The sequence below is a fragment of the Idiotropiscis lumnitzeri genome, chromosome 1, assembly GCF_059441095.1.
Source record: "Idiotropiscis lumnitzeri isolate Australia: NSW breed Sydney's pygmy pipehorse chromosome 1, RoL_Ilum_1.0, whole genome shotgun sequence".
Taxonomy (NCBI): Eukaryota; Metazoa; Chordata; class Actinopteri; order Syngnathiformes; family Syngnathidae; genus Idiotropiscis; species Idiotropiscis lumnitzeri.
In genome coordinates this window covers 9,323,229-9,344,769 of record NC_142391.1, presented here as the reverse complement: position 1 = coordinate 9,344,769, position 21,541 = coordinate 9,323,229, and the positions used below count along the sequence as shown (strand labels likewise).

At 40.7% G+C, this 21,541-nt stretch overlaps 1 protein-coding gene across 5 annotated transcripts in view; it reads right to left on the bottom strand.

The window, feature by feature from the left end:
- Positions 1 to 21,541, bottom strand: part of LOC148343097 (regulator of G protein signaling 6-like) — a 40,798-nt gene that overhangs the window by 18,189 nt on the left and 1,068 nt on the right. For 4 of the 5 annotated variants that reach the window (XR_015846507.1, XM_088315336.1, XM_088315351.1 and 1 more), the window contains exons 1-2: positions 17,098 to 17,206; positions 16,271 to 16,366 (exon numbers count right to left, since the gene is read on the bottom strand). Coding sequence is in view for 4 of the 5 variants with exons in the window: in XM_088315336.1 (XP_088171462.1) it covers positions 16,271 to 16,354 (84 nt within the window). In the remaining variant the exon portion in view is untranslated. Of the gene's footprint in view, positions 1 to 16,270; positions 16,367 to 17,097; positions 17,207 to 21,541 lie in introns of those variants that run through there. The other variant, XM_088315343.1, reaches the window with a different exon arrangement.

Below are 21,541 nucleotides of genomic sequence, written 5' to 3'. Positions count from 1 at the left end.
GAACAACTGGCCTACGGGGATTATTTTAATCATTCAAATATCAAATTCACGCGTTATCAGTGCATAAATATAGAGCGCCCTCTCGTGGCTGTCTGTGAATTTCCTCTTTTTCATGTCATTGTAAGGAGTAGGAGATATCTGTGCATAAGTCTTGAGTGCCCTCTCGTGACCGTCTGTGAAATATTTTTTTTTTTGTATAAGTCACACCAGAGTATAAATCGAAGAAGTGGACAACCAGTGACAAAAAGTGCGACTTATTGTCCTCAAAATCCGGTACTGTAAAAGCATGAAATGTGCCTTGTGTTTGCAGCTTAGAGGTGAATTTTCAACTTTGTCACGTCATTTCTCTTGTTTTTCCGAGTGCCATTTTGACCTCTGACACATACTGGGTGAATAATGAATGTGTTCCAGCTGGTGTGTGATGCTCTGCAGGGTGAGGTGAGAATAAATCCCCCCTCCTAAAACCTGACACACACACACACACACACACCCACACCCCTATACATACACACACAGCTTTGGGTTGCCAAGTCGCGATGAATCTGACACCGAGTGCAGACCAAGGCTCATCACAACAGATTGAAACCCTTGAGACATGGGATGGGGGGGATCCCATGGACACCATCATCATGTAAATATACACATGCACGTCAAATCTGGCCGTTGTTCATGGTAACCACAAGCACCATCCACCAAACACTTGTTGTTCACTCATCCATGCCCTTTATGAAATTGCCATCACCACAGGAACAAGCGGATAGCAAAGCCCTTTCTCTTGTCCACAATCAGCTCCTGCTGTTGAACGACTTTACACACAACAGTGGAGCCAATAGCTTTCATTATAATCCCTGTAATCATTTGTCACGATGGATTGTAAAAGCACTAAAGTTAATTGAGTGAACGCAGCTGGGGAACAACAAATCCCTCAAATGTGGGGAATGTTCAGAGTCTGTCGGGGAAATGTAAAGTTGTGCATACCTCAAACTGACACCACTGAGGACCTTGAGCAAGCAACAACGCATCTTTAGCCAAGTGACATCTTAGCATTTGTGCTTGCTGCATAACTACAGTATGTAAAAATAGTGAGAAAGTAAACGCACAAATCTTTTGTTAATGTCCATACTTTTTTTTTTTGGGCAATCGTGCTTTTATGGAAGTATTTGCTAAAAACATTTTTGTGTTCTACTCCTTTGTCAAAATATGTGACTTTATTTCCCCACAATGTAAATCGTGAAAGTCTTCCGTGGGTGAGATCTTGATTGGGTAACTGCTCAACAGATTTAGAGAAACAAAATATTATTAAAGGCTAACTGTTTATGTTCGCTCCAACCATTTGAGGTGAAGAGTAGCAAAATCGAAAACAGGAGCTGATAGTGTCCAAAAAAAATGGCGAATCTGAAAAATAAAATAAGGTCTTTTTTTTCCCCTTACTGGCTAACTTAACATTATTTCACAATGTTAGCAAATCTGTGTCAACATGCTATGGTAGCATAAAAGCAAACTAGCTAGCTAGCTCTTTTGTTGGACAAAGTTATCAAAACGTACGTTCCAAGTGTGCTTTTAAGGAGTCAAATCACTACTTTTACCAGTTTTGTTTTTTTTATACACTCATATCTTTCTTGCTACTTAAGTACAGACTGTGACTATTTGTCAACTTTCTTTACCAATTGTCTTTGCTTGAAGACACTGGTAGGCTAATTTTGTAGCTCATGCAGCATTCAATGCACAGTTTGCAGCCAAGCTGTGGAATTAATCAATTCAGGATGTCACATTCCACTTTGTGAGGCAGTTATTCGTTTCAGTGGACATTAAGTTTAATAAGATGAGACAAAAAACACAAAAAAAAAAGTTTTCATCCGCATTAAAGTCCACAAAAGATTTTTCAAAAATCAACCACAGTCGACTTTACAACTCTGTCGTTATGTCCAAGTTGTGTTGTCCTCTGGAGGTTGAAAATAGTAATCAGCAACTATTTGACAGGTAATAGATAGCAGAGATTTGATTTCAAATGCAAGAAGCAAGAGTCCCAAAAATTAACTCAAGTACAGATGTCTGACAAATCTACTTAAAAGTCCAAATTCATAACCAGAGCACATCACAAGTTGAGCTATAATTTGCAAAATTTCAGAGCTTTTTCCATCACATCATGTGTTGCCTTGTGGACGCCCCAATTTAATGATAACACCACCGAGTCGGAAGCTCCTCGGGGGGTGCAACGCCCCGAGATCCAGAAGCGTCCAGCTGGGATGCTGCGCCGCACTTTGAACCAATCGCATGTAAACGATGAGTCTAAGAGTGTTGATGAGGACACCAGTGGCTTGTTTGGGCCAGTTGAGGAGCCCCAAAAGAGGAGCGTTCAGATGGATGGAGTATTTGTGAGCGTCTCTATGGCAACTGTGATAAGAGGAGCCAAGCAATTAAAAGTCTGTCAACTTCCAGCTCCGGCATGGGCGGCTGTCTTGCTTGACTAAACCACCGTAGATAATGCTGGGTGTACCGGATTAGAAAAGTCAAGTCACTCCCTTTAAAAAAAAAAAAAAAAAAGACCAAGTGATGAGCAACTTGCTCTGACCAATAAATCCACGGGGGTGCATGGGTTCACCTTGTTGCTGATGAGAATCAAGGAGGCCAGAAAAAGATGTTCTCCCCTCTTGTAATTGTATGTTGTTAGCTACTCCACGTGTTGCCAAGGACTTGAGTGGAGTAAAAACAGGAGTCTGCACTGATAGTCCACTCAGAAACAATGTGCCCTGTACAGATAGGAGAGGACTAAAAAAAAGGGGGTTACTAATAAAAGAGCAGCTGTCTGAAATGAAGTGTATCAGCAACGTCCTGATTTTGCGCCGAGCACCACGAAGGGGGCCGGAGGTTGCCAAGGGCCTGTCAAAAATGAATCACCACGAGCAGAAAGGTCATTTGCTCAGGAGGAAGCGAATCACATTAGTTCACCGGGGAGATTGCTTACTCAAACGAGCCATGCAAAAGCAATTTCCATTCAGCGCAGGTTGCCATCACCTCAAACACCTTGTCATCCTCCTGCATTTACAGCACCTGAGAGACTCTCTTAGCTTTACAGCATGCTGAACAAATCTAACTTCTGACGTAAATGGAAAGAGGGAGATGCACCGGACGGGGGAAGAGTATCGGGACACCTGGCCATTACGTTCGCAGGAAGTGGAACGTGCATAAGGCCATGGGGTGCCAATGCCCCGTGCGACGTTTAAGCAATAGCCTTGAAATGGACGTCTGGGCTCTGGAACCTGTTCAGTCGTCAACGTTTTACATGCTTCACCTTGTGAAGTCTTAACGAACATCCACTTTGCTGAACATTTGTGGCATCTGGTGTCACCATCTATATACAGTATATACCCTCGTAGTGCCCGTTCAACATTTAAATTCGGCAATTTGGAGTTTCATAAAGTAGTGCTTTGGTGCCGTTTGTGGCATTTATAGACAATTACCGTGCAGTATAATTCTTTTACAGGGATTGTAAATTTCAGTCCGTGAACGGTGAACCCGCTTTCAGAATCCAAGGGCAGGCAAAATTTGCCACCTCCCCCAAACTTAAAACTTTCCCATTAATTATCCATCCATCAATTTTCAGTACCGCTTCTCCTCACTAGGGTCGCTGGAGCCTATCCAAGCTACCTTTGGGCAGTAAGCGGGGGACAACCTGAATTGGTTGCCAGCCAATTGCAGGGCACACAGAGACAACCACCCGCGCTTACACTCATACCTCGGGGCAATTTAGAGTGTTCAATCGGCCTGCCATGCATGTTTTTGGAATGTGGGAGGAAACCGGAGTACCCGGAGAAAACCCACGCAGCCACGGGGAGAACATGCAAACGCTACACAGGATGGCCGGAGTCGGAATCAAACTCACGACCGATGCCGTCTCTCACCGAGAGGCCATCGTGCTAACCAGTCAGCCTTCCGTGCCGCCCCCCATTAATCATTTTATTACAATTTTAGATAGTACTAAATATATAAACACTAAAAAAATAAAATATTCTTTTCACGTATGTGTTGTTTGTATTAGCTTTGTTTATTAACCAGTAAACTTTTGCTCCTGTCTCCTCAGTCACAGTTACGAGCATTATGCAACCTTGACAGGCGCTTAAATGTGAAGAAGAAAGTCGAGAGCGCGACAGCGGATAACACTGAGCTATTTTGAGGCAAGATGCTCACAGTTGAAAGCAGCTATGGAAGCCTCACACGCCGCACAAGTCGCTTTATCTCGTTGCCAATTTAGAAGCATGACCGCTCGTCTCAGCTACCAGCCGTCCGTTCGCCTTTAGAAGAGCGAGAGGCAACTGAATTTAAGTTGCACTCCCTGCGCCCAATACGTCTTCATTTTGAGACTCCTGGTGTGATATCTGCAGGGGGATTGGTTTGAGGTAGTGAAGCCTCAGGACCATCTGTCTAGCGTTGATGTTCATCCCTCCCGTCTCGACACATTTTGCCGGTGAGGCCTGCTGGTAATTGGGTTAGAGGAGGAGGGAGAAGATAGTGCCGTGCCTTTCTTTGGTGATGAATGCGCGGGCGACATGCCGTTCGAGTGCGATTTGTGCGAGGAGTCAAGAGGCTAGTGAGCATGATTTGGCCTTCGCATACTTTCTTGTCAATATTGACAGCAGATCCGTTTTCAACTGTGAGGCCTGGCAACATGGTGGTGAAAGCAGCCGTGTCACGCATGCACATCTATTAGATAGTCCTATTGTAGCACCGACGGGCAATATTTGCTAAGCTGCAGGCAAACAAGTCAGAGCCAGTTTAGCTTCTGTGGAAATCCATATCTATGTGGGTCAATAGCTCCAACAACCTGGCCCCACACTGGTTTGTGAGAAATTTGCTGACTTTAGGATGGAACAAAAAGTAGGCACAGCCGCCTGTGCCTGGCCACATGTCAAAACAAACATTTCTTTGAGTAGACTTCACACAGCACCCAAAGATGAGACTGACAAAGAGAAAGAAAACAATCTATTTGTGTTGTAAATGGGCTAGACTGCACCTTGATTTGCACACAAAGCTTCCGCTGTTCGGAATGTATCAATAGCATTAATCATAAAAGAATGAAGCCATATCGTTTCCAGCCTATACTATGAAATAAGTCTACCAACTTTTGATGTGAAAGATGTAACGCCGGTTGGTCGTTAGATGGCACAAGACACACTTTGGAGAACGAGTGGATCAGGAACTGTTGCAGACATGGTGCTTTTTCACGAGCTACCCTCGAACGGACAATGCTGCAAATGTTCTCCTATCTGAATCAGAATGCACTTAATTGTCATACTCAGTGCACAAGGAGATAATATAAATAAAATCAAATGAATGGGAAAAAAAATCCAGATCCTCCCTCGTGCAATTAAGCTCATTTCCCACTTTCATGCTTGTTAAAAATACTCGGCACGGCATTAGTTTTTAATGTCACCTGCAGGGCATGTCCCATCTCAAAATGTAAATGACTCCTCTTCTCCCTGGCAGTCCTTGTGCACACGGGGGCTCTACAAAACTTGCATGAGTATATACCGTAAACATTTTGGAGTGATATGCCAGTGTGCACCATGTTTGCCATTTCTGGTCGACCACTTACAAATTTTTGCTATGTATTATGGCAATGGTTTTGTCTATGTGCTCCTCGTTGTCCAAAGTGTGTCTATTGTTCAGAAGTAAACCGCACAAATTCTGTCGAGTTGGACCCAACATGGACATACTTGTGTGTTGACAATCTTGCGATAAATGTGATATAGGAGCATATTTTTCAGCTAATGTATTTTCCAAGCTAATTACTACCAATCAAGCCACACAGTTAAGGATTAAGCCTTTTCTAAGCGCAGAACTTGAATACAAGATACGCAAATTAAAGATACATAAAAAAGATAAAGCTAAAAGATGACCAAAGCGAAGCAGAGTCGCCACGCCGCCTCACAATTGCTGCATTTGAAATTCTATTTCATTGCGTTGTCAAAAACAATTAATTGTTCAGCTCTAAACTGCTCAATAGTGAGGAAGTGTTGTGTGCTGTTGCAATACAACACAACAGAAATTTCTTTTTGACTCGTCGTGTCAATTCCAGGTTTACAGGGAGCCTCTGCAACAAATCGTAATCAATTGTTGCTGTCCCTTCTGCTGTTTGTGTCGTCATACGTTCCTGGCAGGAGACTTTCTACATTAAGCATCTCCTGCGTACTAGCATGTAATCTGCTCAGGTTCACTTGACCTTTCAATGTGTATGGATTTCTTGTCATGGTTGGTGGTGTAAGGAAAGGACGGATTACTTGTTGTGGCCTGACACACACAAACACACACAAACACAAACACACACACCCCCAAACACAGCAAACCTGACCTTAAAGTTGCCTGTGCTTTGTCTGGTCGAGACAGAGAGAGTAAGAGAGAGGTGGTATGCATTGCAAGTCATTGGGCCTCATTCACTAACAAATGCGCAGAAATGCTCGTACGCTACGTAGGTTGAGCGTATACACCCGCCCAAAATTATTCCCATCACTAATCACCCTCAGCTTAACTATTTAAATGCCTTATTACCAATATCATCAGCTTAACTTGTCACATACGGCAGATGATGGGGGGGGGGGGTGGGAGTGATTTTAATGAAATCGTTACTAAGACAAATTTATACGTCATTTATGATTTGCAATGGAGGCTGGGAAACATTTGAAAATATGTCTAAGGTTTAAGATGTGTAATTTTAGAAATTGTATTGTTTTTACTTTAATGTTGAAATCTAAATTCATTTTCACATTTAGCCTGTTGCATTGATTACATTTAAATGCAGTCAAACTTTAAAACAAAAATAAAATTAAAAAAAAAAAAAAAAAAAAACGAATATTGGCAATATTCAGGTTTTTAGAAGCCATGTAAAAGTCTGCAATATCCCAAAAATGCCCTTTATTCTGTTTTAATTCTTTAAGGCATGCCTAGGTTACTCCATTTCTAACCCAAATGTGAACATACGGCGATTGGAATACCCTCATCGCAACGGAGACTGTGCTTGTTCAACCGCAAGGAATCTTGGGCTTTGTAGTACAGGAAGTGATTGTATGAGCGATGTTTGCCACATTTCAATTGGGTTATTTAAATGTGGGGTGGGGGGGGGGGGTAACCATGCCCGCTTGTGTAAACACGTTATTCCAAATGACTCTGGAAAAAAATAAATAAATAAAAATTGAGAATTATAACCCCAACATTGCCTGCATGTAAACAGAGACACTGACTGGTTAACTTGTCATCGTGTTACACAAATCCAAACTTGGTGTAGCATGTCCTAAGGTGACCTAAACCGGACGATTGCACCACTTGTTGGAAACAGCTCACCTGATGAGGTTTGTCTTCACGCTTAATATCTCTGTGAAATTAAAGAGGCGACTTCCCCGCTGGGTGACAGATTTCCAATGTTGGCAATAAAGTCGCGCTACCGCCAACTTGGCTGAGGTAATAAAATTCCAGTGGCGCGGCAGACAGAGGGAAAATCTCACCCTCAAGCGCCATGAGGCCACACAGCAACACGTTTTGGTGCCCTCAGTCCCTAAAAGGATGACTCCTCTCGCTGCAGAGGTCCTGGCCTTCATCACATTGTCACCCTCATGCCTGGTCTCAGCCCATTTGTCTAATTACCATCCTTTTATTGCCATTTAATGAAACTGAACCAAGCCTGAAGTGGTCTGGGCGAAGCGCGCTCAATTTCACAAACCGTCGAAAACATGGAATCAATAGACGGTAAAGCGCAACGCGGGTTTTATGGCGTTAAAGGCCTCACTCACTGCTAATTGATTATCTATAAATGTCAAGAAAGCGCCCCGAGTACGGGCTAATGCACAGGGCGACCACATTCGGCTGGAAATCATGGGAGCCAAAATTAAACCGAAAAGTCAGAATACGAAACTGCGCCACCACACACTCTTCAAATGATTTAATCCGCTTCCCACAAATGGAACAATCTCAGAATCTTTCTGAAGATTAAAAGTACAAAATAGGCATTATAATCAAAAAAGAAAAAAAAAAAAAAAAAGAAATCAAAAGATTCATTGGCACTCATTCATCTGTCAAATCGAATTAACGGCAGCAATAAATTTGTGGGGAACATAAAACGTGCAATACAGCAATAAAACTATTCCATGTCAGTACCTGTTAAACACACAATCTGGTTCCTCGCACCCTTCAGGCACCTGATCTGACAAGTCAAATCACATTAAATAAGGGAATGGTTAAAAATCTCTCATCAACACAAAAAAAAAAACAAAAAAAAAAAAAAGAAAAATTCAGTCCAGTCAGTCAGTCAAGAAAAAAATACAAATCTATGCATGCATTTACGTTCCAAGTTTATTTTGTCGCCAAATTCATGTAAAGCAACAAATACAAAGATCAAAAGCTTCATTAGAATAAGTATTGTCACAATTTTTTTATACCATATGGACAAGGTTAAAACCAATCAGGCACTTAGGAAATGTTCTCTAGTGAGTTTAAGTTCGCAAAGCTGCACTGTTGTGCATTTGAGGCATGCGCAGATTCTTCCATCGAATTAAACAGTGACTCGCTTTTCTCCTAATGAAACAATTCCAAATGACGCATTTACTACCATTGACGGCTAAAGACGTTAAAGATCCATATTTTTTTACTCAGCTGTTAGTGAATGCGTTAATTCATTGATAAGCACCTTGTAGGATTTATTTAAAAAAAAAAAAAAATCATGGGTATATAGATTTGTCCTTGGTGGTACAAATTATTTATGAAACTATTAGAGCAGAAGTAGTCTCAAGGGAAGGTGTAAGGACAGATCTGATTGTCAAAGTATTCTACCACACTTATACTAACACTAATTAGCAGTTTCTTGCAAGTCAGTTCACATCAAAAAATTATGAACACATTTAGTGCCCCGTCTTTTTTACTTTATAGGACACAATTGACTTTTTATTTTGTACTTAAGCACACATCCCTGTACAAAGTTGGTCTTTTTTACTTCCACTTAAGTACTTTTGTTACCCCTAAAGTAAAGTTGCTTCTCAACAGAAACCAAATAGTGCATCCTCTTCAAGTTCAAACACACTCAAGGTCATCTGATTTGTGTGGAGGGTGGCACAGCTAAACGGAGCAAGACTAATGGGCAAAATCGGTGGCCAGGTCAACGATCCTGTTCGGGATGCAGGTCCATGTTCGGGAGAGGCGCCGCATGGCTTTCCAAGCGAGGCATGTTGATTAGCAATTGTGACCCGGTGATTCATGCCAGCTTCAGCTTTGACCCAGAGACCATTAGGGAGTCACAACACACACGTCAGGACACCGAGGTCCAACAGAGCACAGCTGCCACTGAGTCACAGCGTCACTTCCAGGCCAGCTCATTTCTACCTAGCAACTGCCTTCAATGCATCACGAAGCTATTCAACGCATGTGTGCGATGGTGAACGAGCAGGCGGCCCAATTTAAGCAAGACCGTTCAATGCATCTGAGCCATAAAATGCGAAAAATATGCAAAATGCAAAGTTTGTAGTTTCAGGGCAAAGGTTTGAATTCACTTATTTAACTGTGAACCCATTTACATAAATTAAGAAGGTAAATGGGGAAAAAAATGCATCGTATATTTTTATAGACTGAAAATATTTTCAGTGAACCGCGTTTTTTAGAAAATACAGATTAAATACAGCTTAACTAAACAATGCATGGCAAAGAAAATTGATTATGACCCCTCTGACGACTAGGTTTAAAAAAAAAAAAAAAAAAAAAAAAAGCGACGAGTGAGTTCGAATGCAGAATAATTTAATAATAAGAAAAAGTGGAAGGCAATCAGAGTTAATTGTGCTAAATACTGCCACAGAAATGCCGTGTCCATTTACATTCACAGAAAACTTGGCATGATGTTTTGGAACGTCATTTTTTTTTTCTATAAGCAAAAGCGGTGGAGGCAATTTAAACATAAATTGGATTTTATAATAAGGCCACAGAGCCCCGCCCAGCAACACCACATGCTGAAGATTTACAAGGAGTCATGCTTCTTCTCAGTCACGACAAAAAGGCTCCAAGTTTTGCGCTGTGCAGGAAAGTCTCAATACATGCAAAACATAAAGCCTTTGAGAGTTTGAGCCACAATCACATGAAATGCAATCGAGAAATCATGGAATTTAAAAGTAACTGCTTATTCAGTTATGATTACATTATTTTGTGAGTTTTTAAAATGCTAGTCAAACTGCTTTACGAAATTGCAAAAGATTTATTTTTTTTTTTTTTAAATGCACGGTATAATCTTCATAGTTAATATTCCAGCGCAACATATTGCAGGCACAACCGCCAATGACAGGACAAGTCGATTTTTCTTTAATTAGCAGAACGATGAGGGTGAAACTGGGACAAGTGCAAACGAGAAACATTTCCAAACAAGATCCCCGAAGGTTTGCACAAGCAGCCCTGAAAACGTGGAAGGAAAGTGATTTTCAGGGTCGCGTTACATAACACCGCTGCAGGTTTTGCAACATCTGCGCCGTTAAATGTGCACATCATGCTGATATTTCGGAATTTATTCTGAATCATCACATCAGCCTCCAGAGATGCGATCTGCACTCTCTGGGTCATCTCGGAGTATAACACTCTCGCTTCCTAATGTTCTTTTAAAATGTGTTATCATTCACAGTTAAATGAGCCACACTATGATTCCAATCTTTTTTTTTTGCAGTAATTCAATCAAAGCTGAAAAAGGCTCTTTGATGGCTGCAGCTCAGCCTTGGATACCTCAACATGTAGATTCTTCAAAAAAGACATTACTTCAGGAAGTTAATCTCTTCCCATCAGTTAACATTGGGGCTATTAAAAAGGAAATAAAGGATTAATACTTGTCAAATGGAAAATTCTCCAAAGAAAAGCAGCTGAAATGAGTCGAGGATGATATATTCAATTATCACTCTAGCATATTGGGCTAGCATTGTTGTATCCATTTCAGAACAAGAAACTCATCTTCCCCTCCCAGTTTCTTATTTATACAGATTTGTTATCACTGTAGCAAAACAACAAACAGCCACTGGGACAGGCAAGCATGCTAAGACTGACCACAGAGGGGATTCTAGAAAGATCCACAAGGCAGGAAGGTCAGGGGTAGACTTGGTTGGCAACAGAAGAACAATCCACTGACAAGCGCCGGAGTTTGACCGATAAGTCAACTTTAAACAAACGCCTGACCTCGTGTTCAATTTCATGTATGGGTCTTAAAAAATTGGTTGCCCTATTATAACAGACAAGTCAGTTATGTGCTCATCTGTGAAAATGGTGATGCGTGCCAACTGCTTTTATTCCCTCCAAATTTTCCAGAATTAGTTACTTAGGGAGTTTTGCCGGTAGTGCTGGGGACACCTATGATAAAACAAAACAAAAAAAAAAAAAAATCCCCTTATTTGTTTAAACAGTCACTTATAGTAGTACATGAATGAATTACAAGTGTGGGGAGAAGAAAGAAGGAAGGAAAGAAAAAAAAAAAAAAAAAAAAAAAAAAAATATCACCCCTCTCTGGCACCATCTGGTACCTTTAATTAGATTTTTAAGAAACTACTGCGCCCGAGGAAAAACAATCAGCGACAGAAGGCATGACTGACGAGGTGTTAATTTGCCGTGCACTTGCGGGAGCGCTCATAACAGGCCCCGCCCCTTCAACTTTGTGCCAACCTGTTCAGGAACTTTGCTGAAACTATGACGGAATATCCACCTCCGTAGTTGGGGACACAAAGTGATAGCTTACGCCTTATTTGCCACATTTCTGCTCGACATATGACCTCTTTTTGATAGCTTGTCATAATTTGATGAAATGCAAAAATATCAAATTAACATTTAGTGTGACAGTAACGCGCCATCATGAATAAGTCATGCTAACCATGTAGCAGTCGTGTCCTCGCATTATGAACTTTGAAGCAGTGCCGTGAGCATTTTTGTGTGGAGGGTCATTGCAAGTACAGTGGGAGGTATCCGAGGAGCCTCCCCGTGTCTGCAAACTGTTTTTTCAGCAAGTGTGATAAGTGGGAGGCTCAGGAGGCTTTTTTTAGGGAGTTTGAATGTGGGACATGGCGGTCTCGATGAATGGACACCCCCTTTTATGGACGCATGCACAAAAGCTTCCTATTAGCAGCAGCCAAATCATGCATAAAGAACTTTTACATCTCATTAGGAAGCCCACAAACACTGGCTTCGCAAGTAGATGGACGCCGGTTAGTTGGAGTACACTGTCGGCCAATAGAGAAGCTTTTGGCACAGGACGCATTCCCCTCGCTGGAGAAAAGCCTTTTATTTCGCTCGTAGCGGTTCTCTAGGTGAATAATCCTGTCAACAGTGTGGCCACTGCCAAAACACTCTAAATCATCATCCAATTATGATGCTTTTCCACTGGACTTCCAGGATTTTGTTGGGCCTTCTGCTGAACTGGAAAGCAGAGCAGCATTCACGTAAGAGACAAAGCTGTACATTTGTTTTAGCAGACTATAGAGAGCCAACTTGGATGGTGAGCCACGCTGTGTCTGCACGTGGAGGTTTCAGTTAGATTTAAAATAAATAAATAAATAAAAAGAGATGTGGATAACTCCATGGGACATGCTAAATCAGTGATGTGCTAAACGCTTGTCCTGAGTGAGTAAGGGGGGTCCGAGTTTTTTTTTCACCTCTGAGTCGGGAACCCATTCACAAGCACATCAGGAATTCTGGGAAAATTGCCATTACTGTTTTTTTGATTTTTGCTTAAGTTATGCACTTTGCATGCAGCAGTGGTTCATGAAGTAATTTATAAATTAAGTTGAGTATCGGCTTAACTATCTTCATGATATGCGGCATTAACAATGAAGTCGATTTCTTTTTAAATATGCAAAAACGAATGCCAACTTTTTGGGGGAGCCTAGAGACAATTGTCTTTGAGCCCTTTGAGTTCTGTCCAGCAACAATTTGACACACTAGCGTGACACCGCCAAGAAAGCCACACTGAGTAATTCTGTTGACCAATATTGCGCCATTGTATAAATCAGATTTAAGTTTTTATGATTACATTATAACTTGTAAAAAATAATCTTCTGCAGAGTTCTGTTACAGCAGCACGACAGATTTTTGTTATTGCCTTTAGATTGCTTACTGTATAGATTTGTAGGCTAAAAGTAAAAAGTTTATTGTATAAATTCAGAAAAAAAATTACATCACATAAGACCATTACTGTAATACGATCGTAAATTATTAGGGTTTATCAAATTCATTAAAACACTTTTAATGCAAGTGTAATCTGGCCTTGTAATGTATGAAGCTAATATTCAATGTTTTATTTTATTTACACAGAAATTTGAAAAAGGGGCCCAGAAGTTTAAGCAGATCAAATGGACTAATATCGGGATTTTCTACTATTAAGTGGCTGCATTGGGAGGAGGGGGGGGAGTGAGAAGAGCAACAATGTGTGCCGTATGATTATATGAACACCATCGACGTTCAGCATCCTACCACAGCACATATTGTATTCCGTCTGCGCCCTCCGAAGGCAATAAAGCCTCCTGCAGATATTGAATTGTCTTGCTTCACTTTCTCTTTTGGTGGGAAAAATGCTGTGGGACTGCAGCACCTCAAGTACATGCACAGACAAACACCACTGCTCACCACTCAGCCTCACTAATAGCCCACTTGGAAACGCCTACACAGCCACTAATACGTTTCGGCAACACGTCCATAGCATGCACACACTTCACATGCACTACTTTGACCTCTTGACAAGAACATTCCGGACTCCGCAGATGTGTGATGGCTTACAGTTGACAGATCTTGCATCTTCAATCTGCACAGATATACCAGTGCTGCATTCAAAAGACCGCTTGACCTTCATGAAATTTTCAGTGCTGTGGCGAGTCGTAGAGTAGTGTGCAAAAAATTGTACTTGCCTCTTTAGCACCACAGTAATGACTATATCCACACTATTCGATGATAACCTTGTAAGTCCGCTTTACGACCGTTTTGACGTTCACAAATTCACAGTGTGTAGGTCTAACAATGAAAATGTTTTATAGGGCCGGGTTTTTCACTAGCTACCATCTCCAACGGCCAGCTAAACTATCCTTCGCGTATGTTTCTAGAGCAAGCCTCTCGCGACAACAAATGCACACAAAACCGTTAGGAGTCAATATGATTGTGATTAAATGACTCAAATGCCTGTACCAGCATCTTCAGCCTGATTCTTAACAGACAGACCTTTTGTGCAGCGGGGGGTGGGTTCTATTTTTCCACAGAAGCCCAATACCAATATCCCTAGCTGTGTTGATACGGTATGCAAATACTCACGCTGAGCAGTTATTTTAGTTAACGAAAAGTAACAAAATAAACAAAACTGAAAAAAAAAAAAAAAAGTTAATATTTTATAAAAACAAAAATGCTTTTAAAAACAAAAATAAACTAGATCTTTACGTTTACAAATCTGCCTAAAAGTAACTATAATTAAAGTGAAAGTATGCCGATTTACCACATGAGCTTTAGGGTTGATTTTGAATATATTTTTTTTTTTTTTTTTTTTACAGAACAGCCATTAGAAGGGAGAAGGAAAGTTGAACAGTCGGCAGGGAGTTATGGTCCTTTTTTTTGCGTACAACCAACATCAAGTGTCAGTTTAAAAAAAAAAAAAAAAAAAAAAAACGCAGACATCGGTCCTGGGCGGCGGCCATGCATGCGGTTGAATGTGAATAACCTCCCTGCTTTTCCCACTTAACTCAGCCCGAAATGAGACGGCAAGTAATAACTGTCCTATTTTGGTATATATGGGAAAAAAATACATGCGTACAATTAGAGACAATTACTCTAACGGACAGTAACCAGCCTGTCTTTTTTTTTTTTTTTTTTTTTTTAAAGGGTCCCGTCAGACGTCTGCAAAATGGGCTATCGACGGAATACCCACCTCTGAGCAAAACAAATAAAACTAAATAAAAACATGCACTCACTCTGAAAACTAAAATTAAAAAAAATTTTAAAAAAAAACTATAACAAAAACGCCCAAACTATTAAAATTCGAGGAGTGACTCAAAAATGATGGTAAAAAACACACCAAAACTACTTCACCAGCCAGACTTCTGGGCAGGGGAGAAGGAGCCATGTCAACTATGATGAAAAAAAAAAAAAAAGAATAAATAACAGGCCCCTACTTACTGCTACCAAGAAAAGCATTGACGATTTGGGGAATTGGCTTTATGCTCTCAAATTAAACTCGAACATTAATAAGAAAAGTGTTAAACAAGAAATCCTGTCAGCCTTGACTGTCTCACGCACATGACAAAAACTCCCCATAGGCCGCAATGTTGACAAGCAAAAAACCTGCCGTTCCAATGAGGCGCCTCCGGGCCTGAGCGGCATTACATAATGAAGCCTCGCTCCAGCGTAATCCACCAAGATGTGCAGTGTCGGTGTTCGTTTGCAGCACAGGAGAAAATAACGCAGGGTGGGGCGGGGATATTGACAATAGGGGAGGAGACAATAAGTGCACAAAGTGACCCACATATGAGAGATGATTGCAGGCTTGAGGCTCATGTGTGAAAGAAATACAAAATGAAAAAGACTTGACACCGAGGGCTACACAAAAATCATAAAAGAAACTAACTTCTCATCCTATGCACGGGTCACAATAAAATCAGCCTTAAAAAACTAAGATGGTATTCAGTGAAAATGCCACCAATTTCTGGAGTTGTTCGTGGAGTTTCTGAAATGCCGCAATGCCATAATTTTCCCCACCCACTGCAAAGGGCTCACGTGGATAAAAATAACGGTTCAAGGACGGCACAAAACTGCTGAACAGCTAGCCAAAAATCACTTGACAATTTTGACTATCGAAAATTCTATTTTGTAAAGTAAAAATGCTTAAAAAAAAACCTTCAATATGCATTTTCCATAAAAAAAAGATGGTGGTCTCACAGAACTCGCTGCTATGCAAGAACCGCATGCCTTAGGTTACCAACCTCTTCATTACAGCCACAATATGCAGAAAGTCTTTGCGTCTGCCGCATCTAACGCCACCATCGCTCACTCTCGGTGCCAATCGACAACAATCGACATAACCTCTCACTTGACCGCCGCCCTGCCTTTAACACTCGATGTGAAAACCGTCCGACTTGTGACAGAGATGCTTTTAATCCTGAGGAGACTTGTATGAACATGAGAGATTGTGCCGTGAAGATGCAAACTGATACGGACCAGTGAGCCGTCACAATTCGCGAGTCATCGCCTCCCAGTCGACAACCCACGCCGCCCCTCCCCCACCAACATCCGAGTCGAAACTTGCCTTTCTGTAGACGATCATGTTTGGGGAGTCCTCATCTGGATCCGTCAGACCCACGCCAAACCGATCTTTGGAGCCCTCCGCCATCTTCACTCTGACCTGTCAGACAAAATAGACACGCCACTTGAACAGCAGCACAAATCTAACATTCTGCTTTTATTATTTGATGATGGTACTAAAGATGGTTTATAATTAGTGTCTTGGGCTCAAGTCAGTCAAGACATTCATAAAGCAAAGGCTAGCTGGGTGAATTTTTTTTTGAAACAGGAAGCCATGAGATTTTAAGAAATCATACAGTAAAACTAACAATTCAAGTGGACTACTTTTTTGATTTGCAGTACATCACCATGACATACTGCGAATTTGGCTGTTGAACGTCATAAAAAGCACAATCTAAGGCGGTGATGAAAAAAATATGTTATGGTTACACACAAACAAAAAAAAAACGGCTTAACTGAAAATTTCGCCAAATTTGGTTAAAATTTTAAGTTAAGGAATCACATTTTTTTCCTGTTGTGAAAATTGGCTTTACCACATTCCACAATAAAATAAATAAATAAATAAAATAGTTTTCCAGTACAATTGCCCATTGTATTGTTCCCTAAATTAAAGTTATAAAAACTCGGCAAATTATTTTCGGAGCAAACAACTTGCTTGCGTTATTGCTGCGATAAATGATGTAGAATTTAAAGTCGGTCCGACTTAAACTACAGTTTTGTGTTTACAGTGACAGTACAAATTAAAATATTTATTAATGAAGTTAAGGCAAAGAAACAAACGCACACAAAAAACAAGAAACCAGCAGTAGCGCACAGGCAGGACACACTCACCAAGTACTGCGACACTTTACGACAACAACCCAGAACGGAGTCACAGAACTGGGAGGACTAAATAAAATCAATATAATGACAAACAGGTGGGCAGAACACATGAATGACAGCAGCTGATTGGCTGACACAGGTGCAGCAGAGATAACGAGACCAGGTGGAGACAATAAGACACAAGAATCGCATCACAACGTAATCTATAAAAAAATAGAAAGAAAAGAAAAGTACGAAAAGACCAAGGCCAAACAAAAACACAGATCATAACATATTGACGCATGTTTTGAAGTGTACTGACATCTCAATTTCCAGTTGAGCGCCTACAATGTAGGACGATTATATTGCGAGACAGTTCAGTTCAACTGGGAGTGACAAGTAAACAGCTTGAAAAGTTTTTCCAAGATCTCGATCTGATAGGACCTTTTTGGAATGTCAACTCTACAAACTAAGTGATTCTCAAACTTTGGTCATCCAGTAGGACCTAAAACGATGATTAGCTCTTTAGTTCCACCATCATGACCAACAATAAAATACAGTAGTGTAGTAGGCCTAAAGCAGGTGTGGGCATACTACGGCCCGGGGGCCACATGCGGCCCATTAAACGTTTTAATCCGGCCCGCCGAACTTGAAAAAAATTAAATTAATAAACCTTGTTCATGTTTTATTTTCTAAATACTGTGCCGTGTCAAAGACAGACATTTTGTTGTAATGCTTTTGTTCATTTTCATTTAAAATTAAATGTATTTCTTTTCTCCTATGTGGTGAGGATACCAAAACACTCCATCCATCTGCTCCTGGTCCGCCCCCTCTGTCAATTTTAAAACCCATTGTGGCCCACTAATCAAAAGGTTTGCCCAACCCTAGCCTAAAGTATTCATTAAAAAAAAGGCAGAAGTTTTGTAATATTAAATGTAATGTGTTTGTAAGCCACTGCAACATAAGGCACATTTTGAACATAACGATGTGCTTAAATAAATGAAAAGAAAAAAACTGTACAAACTGCATGATTCAATTAACCTAAAGTCTTCAATCTGTTCTTTGCGGGCTGCTGTCCTGCCTGTTTTCCATCTCTCCCTACTACAACACACCTGATTCAAATGATCAAGATGGTTATCCATCTTCTGCAGACCTTGCTGATGATCTGATCATCTGGGTCAGGTGTTTTATGGCAGGGAGAGATGGAAAAAAGGGAGGAGAGCGGCCCTCGAGGAACAGGGTTGAGGACCCCTGAACCTAATTGGAAGGTATATAAAAAAAATTAAAAAGTTGAAAAACAAACACCTGCAAATGATTAAATGCAGAGGCATTATACAAAATTAAATAAAAAGAAACTTGGGTAGTAATTCTTTTTCATACCACTAGAGCAGGGGTGTCAACATGATTTTTCTCACGGGCCACATCATAGTTTTGGTTTTGCTCGGTGGGTCATTACGACAGTCGAACCATATAAATCATCATCTTATTATTATTATTATATACACAAAAACTGATGGATAACTAGCTTTTAAAATCATAATCCAGGAAAGGGTTGTTTGTTTAACCACCATTCAATTCATTTTAAAAGTGTGATTGGTAACAAAGAAAAAATGCTTGCAATATTTTAACCTTTTAGAAATTTATGACAATTTGCAATTTTAGTATTTTAGCAAGAAACATGATTTGCCTTCGCGGGCCACATAAAATGATGTGACGGGTCGGATCTGGCCCCCGGACCTTGAGTTTGACATCCGTGCACCAGAGGGTGCCCTTGCACCAGACTTTGGGAATCGGGGTCCTAACTTTTATACCACCTTTCTTAGCCTTTATCAAAAATATCATTAGACCAATGAGGTAAAGGTGTTTCCATTCGACCATCGGAAAGGACAAAACTTTTTTTTTTAAATCCACCACCACTTTTACTAAACAGTTTGCTCGCATTCTGTTGTTGCCAGCTTGCTTTCTGTTCCTTTCTCACTCAAGAATTTTAATCACGTTTTTACATTTTGTGTTTATCGCTGTTTTTTCTCTGCATCTAGTAATATTAGTCCTAAAACTATTGACGCTGTTTTATATGATATGATAGGAGGTTTGTTGTTACCAGATAAACGAAACAGTTCGCCGATTGTCTTCCGGTTCTACTTCTCTTCCTTCTACTCTTTATTCTCCTCCACCCTGCCTCCCACAGGGCAATGTTGGTACTACGACAGACATTTGGTTAGGGGCGGAGACTCACGAATGCGGAGACTTGATGATGCGTTTAGTGCCCTACGTTGCTCATCTCGAGTACACCACAAACAATAAGAGCAGCAAGAACAGCAATTCCGATCCATTTTCTTCTTCCTGTGTATCTCCTTAGCAACTCAGCTGTCTTTTCTTCTTTCCAGTAAACGACAACAGTGAAATGTTATTAAGTTTCCACCTAAGCTGTTATTAGAAAGTGTTGATGCGTACCTCTGATCTCCCGCATTAAAGCCCTCTCCCCACCCACTCGCCCACCGAGCGCTTAGAGAGCGTCTGTTAAGAGATTTATTTACAACCTCGCCATCACTTTCTCCAGGCTGTCTCCCCTCGCAAACGCCCTCCCTCCTTTCGCTCGCTCTCTCTCCAACGCTCCATGTTGAATTAATTCCGCTCCACAAAGGATTTTCATAACCCTGCCTCACACATACTTTGCCACGGAGGGCTCCTGTGTGTATTAAATGGGTTAAGGCCTTTGTTAGTCCTTTAATCGGCCTGCGTAGACAGAGGTGAGGGGGTTGGATTACATGCCCTATACACGTTTCCTCGTGTTTGCCTCTTGAAGTAATATAATAAAAAGCGGTCCAGTGACAGAAAAAAAAGGATATATTCAAGCAGAATTATTTTCATTTGTGTGGTTATTATCACATTTCCTTCGTTTGCTATCACTTCAACTGTTCTCTGATAGCATCACAAAAATGTGTAAAATCCCAAGAAAAAGTCAACATATACATGAAACCTCTCTAGGCTTCATGCTGGCCATTTGCTTCTTCTCTTAGCTGTGTTCTTGCAAATGTGAGGAAACTTCCCAAGGGTGGGGATTTTTTTTTTTTGTTTTACAGGGAATCAATTTCTTGTAATATTATTCATATCCCGTCAAGGGGTTTAATGGCTGACTGAGAAAATGAATGTCACAATTTTGATTTGAACAAGTTGAGAGATACACTGCTGATTTTGGAGAAGAATTACATTTTGGTTTAATTTATTTGTTGGCTGCAGAAGGTACCATTAGTAAGCCATACATTACAAAAAAGAAAGGGTGGTGCTGAAAATGTAAGTGTCAGAAATGTTCCAGGACTCCATAAGTTCCTCTTCAATATGGGCAAGACAATAAACTAGGACATCTACAAAAAAATATCTTGTGTTTGTGCAAAAAGAGGTGAGAGTTGTGGTCAGATAACTTGTGACTGCTTCACAAAGAACACAGGCCAAGGCTCTAAGCATCTGACAGTTCCTGCCCGAGAATAGCTGTTGCTGTGCTGACATTGGGGGACACGTTTTGAAGATGCGAATCACATGAAAACGGCCGGGAAGGCTGTGGAGGACCTCAGAAGAATACTTCGGAATTAAGGCGCAGCAGCAAAAGCTGGGAAAGTGCTTTAGACTGTAGATGGGTATCTTTGAAAAATGTTTAGTTTGTTGCTTGGATTTGAAAAATATCTTTTGCGACCTGTCCTGAATTCTTTCTGACTCACCTCATATGAGAATTTCAGGGGTTAAAGGCTTGACCCCAAGGAACATGCCTTTTCTTTTTTACCATCCAAAGTGTAATTGCACAACCTTGATGTAGGTGGCAGTGGCGCTCACATTTGGCAGAATTCTACTTCTTTGTGTGTTTTTTAATGTTTTTTCGGCGACAATGCAGAGGTATAATTCTAACAATTTTAAAGACAAATGACAGTCATGGGGGCGCGAAATAGTTTCTTCTTCTTGGGGGCATAACAGAAAATAATTGAGAAGCACTGCTCTAAGTGAATACGGAAAAAATCATCCTCTGCACTCTTCGTGCTCCAGTAGTGGTGAATGGATGCAACGCTGGCCCCCATTGGCTGACACTATGTGCTCTTGGCGCAGACAGCTAATCTTTCGTTGCTTCGAAGGCAGCCATTTGGATTGCAAGACACCTACTTTTAAGTAAACAATAGCATACCAGTAGGTTCCCTGGGAATAGGAAGCTGTAATTCTAGAGAGCAGTTTGACAAAAATAACGAAAACAAAAATTTGGTTATAAAAGAACAGCTTCAATTTTCCCCCCAAAATATTTTGTGCTAAAAGCTAAATTATATTTAAAATTTCAAAGAGCAAAACTTATCAAGGGGGAATAAGCAGGGTTTTTTAAACTAACTTTATCGGTTTTGAAACCAAATTGAGAAAAAAAAAAGTTCTTATTGTGGTGGGACAATAGCTCTCCTGGGATTAGAAATTGAAGAAAACATTTTTCATTTCAGCGTGT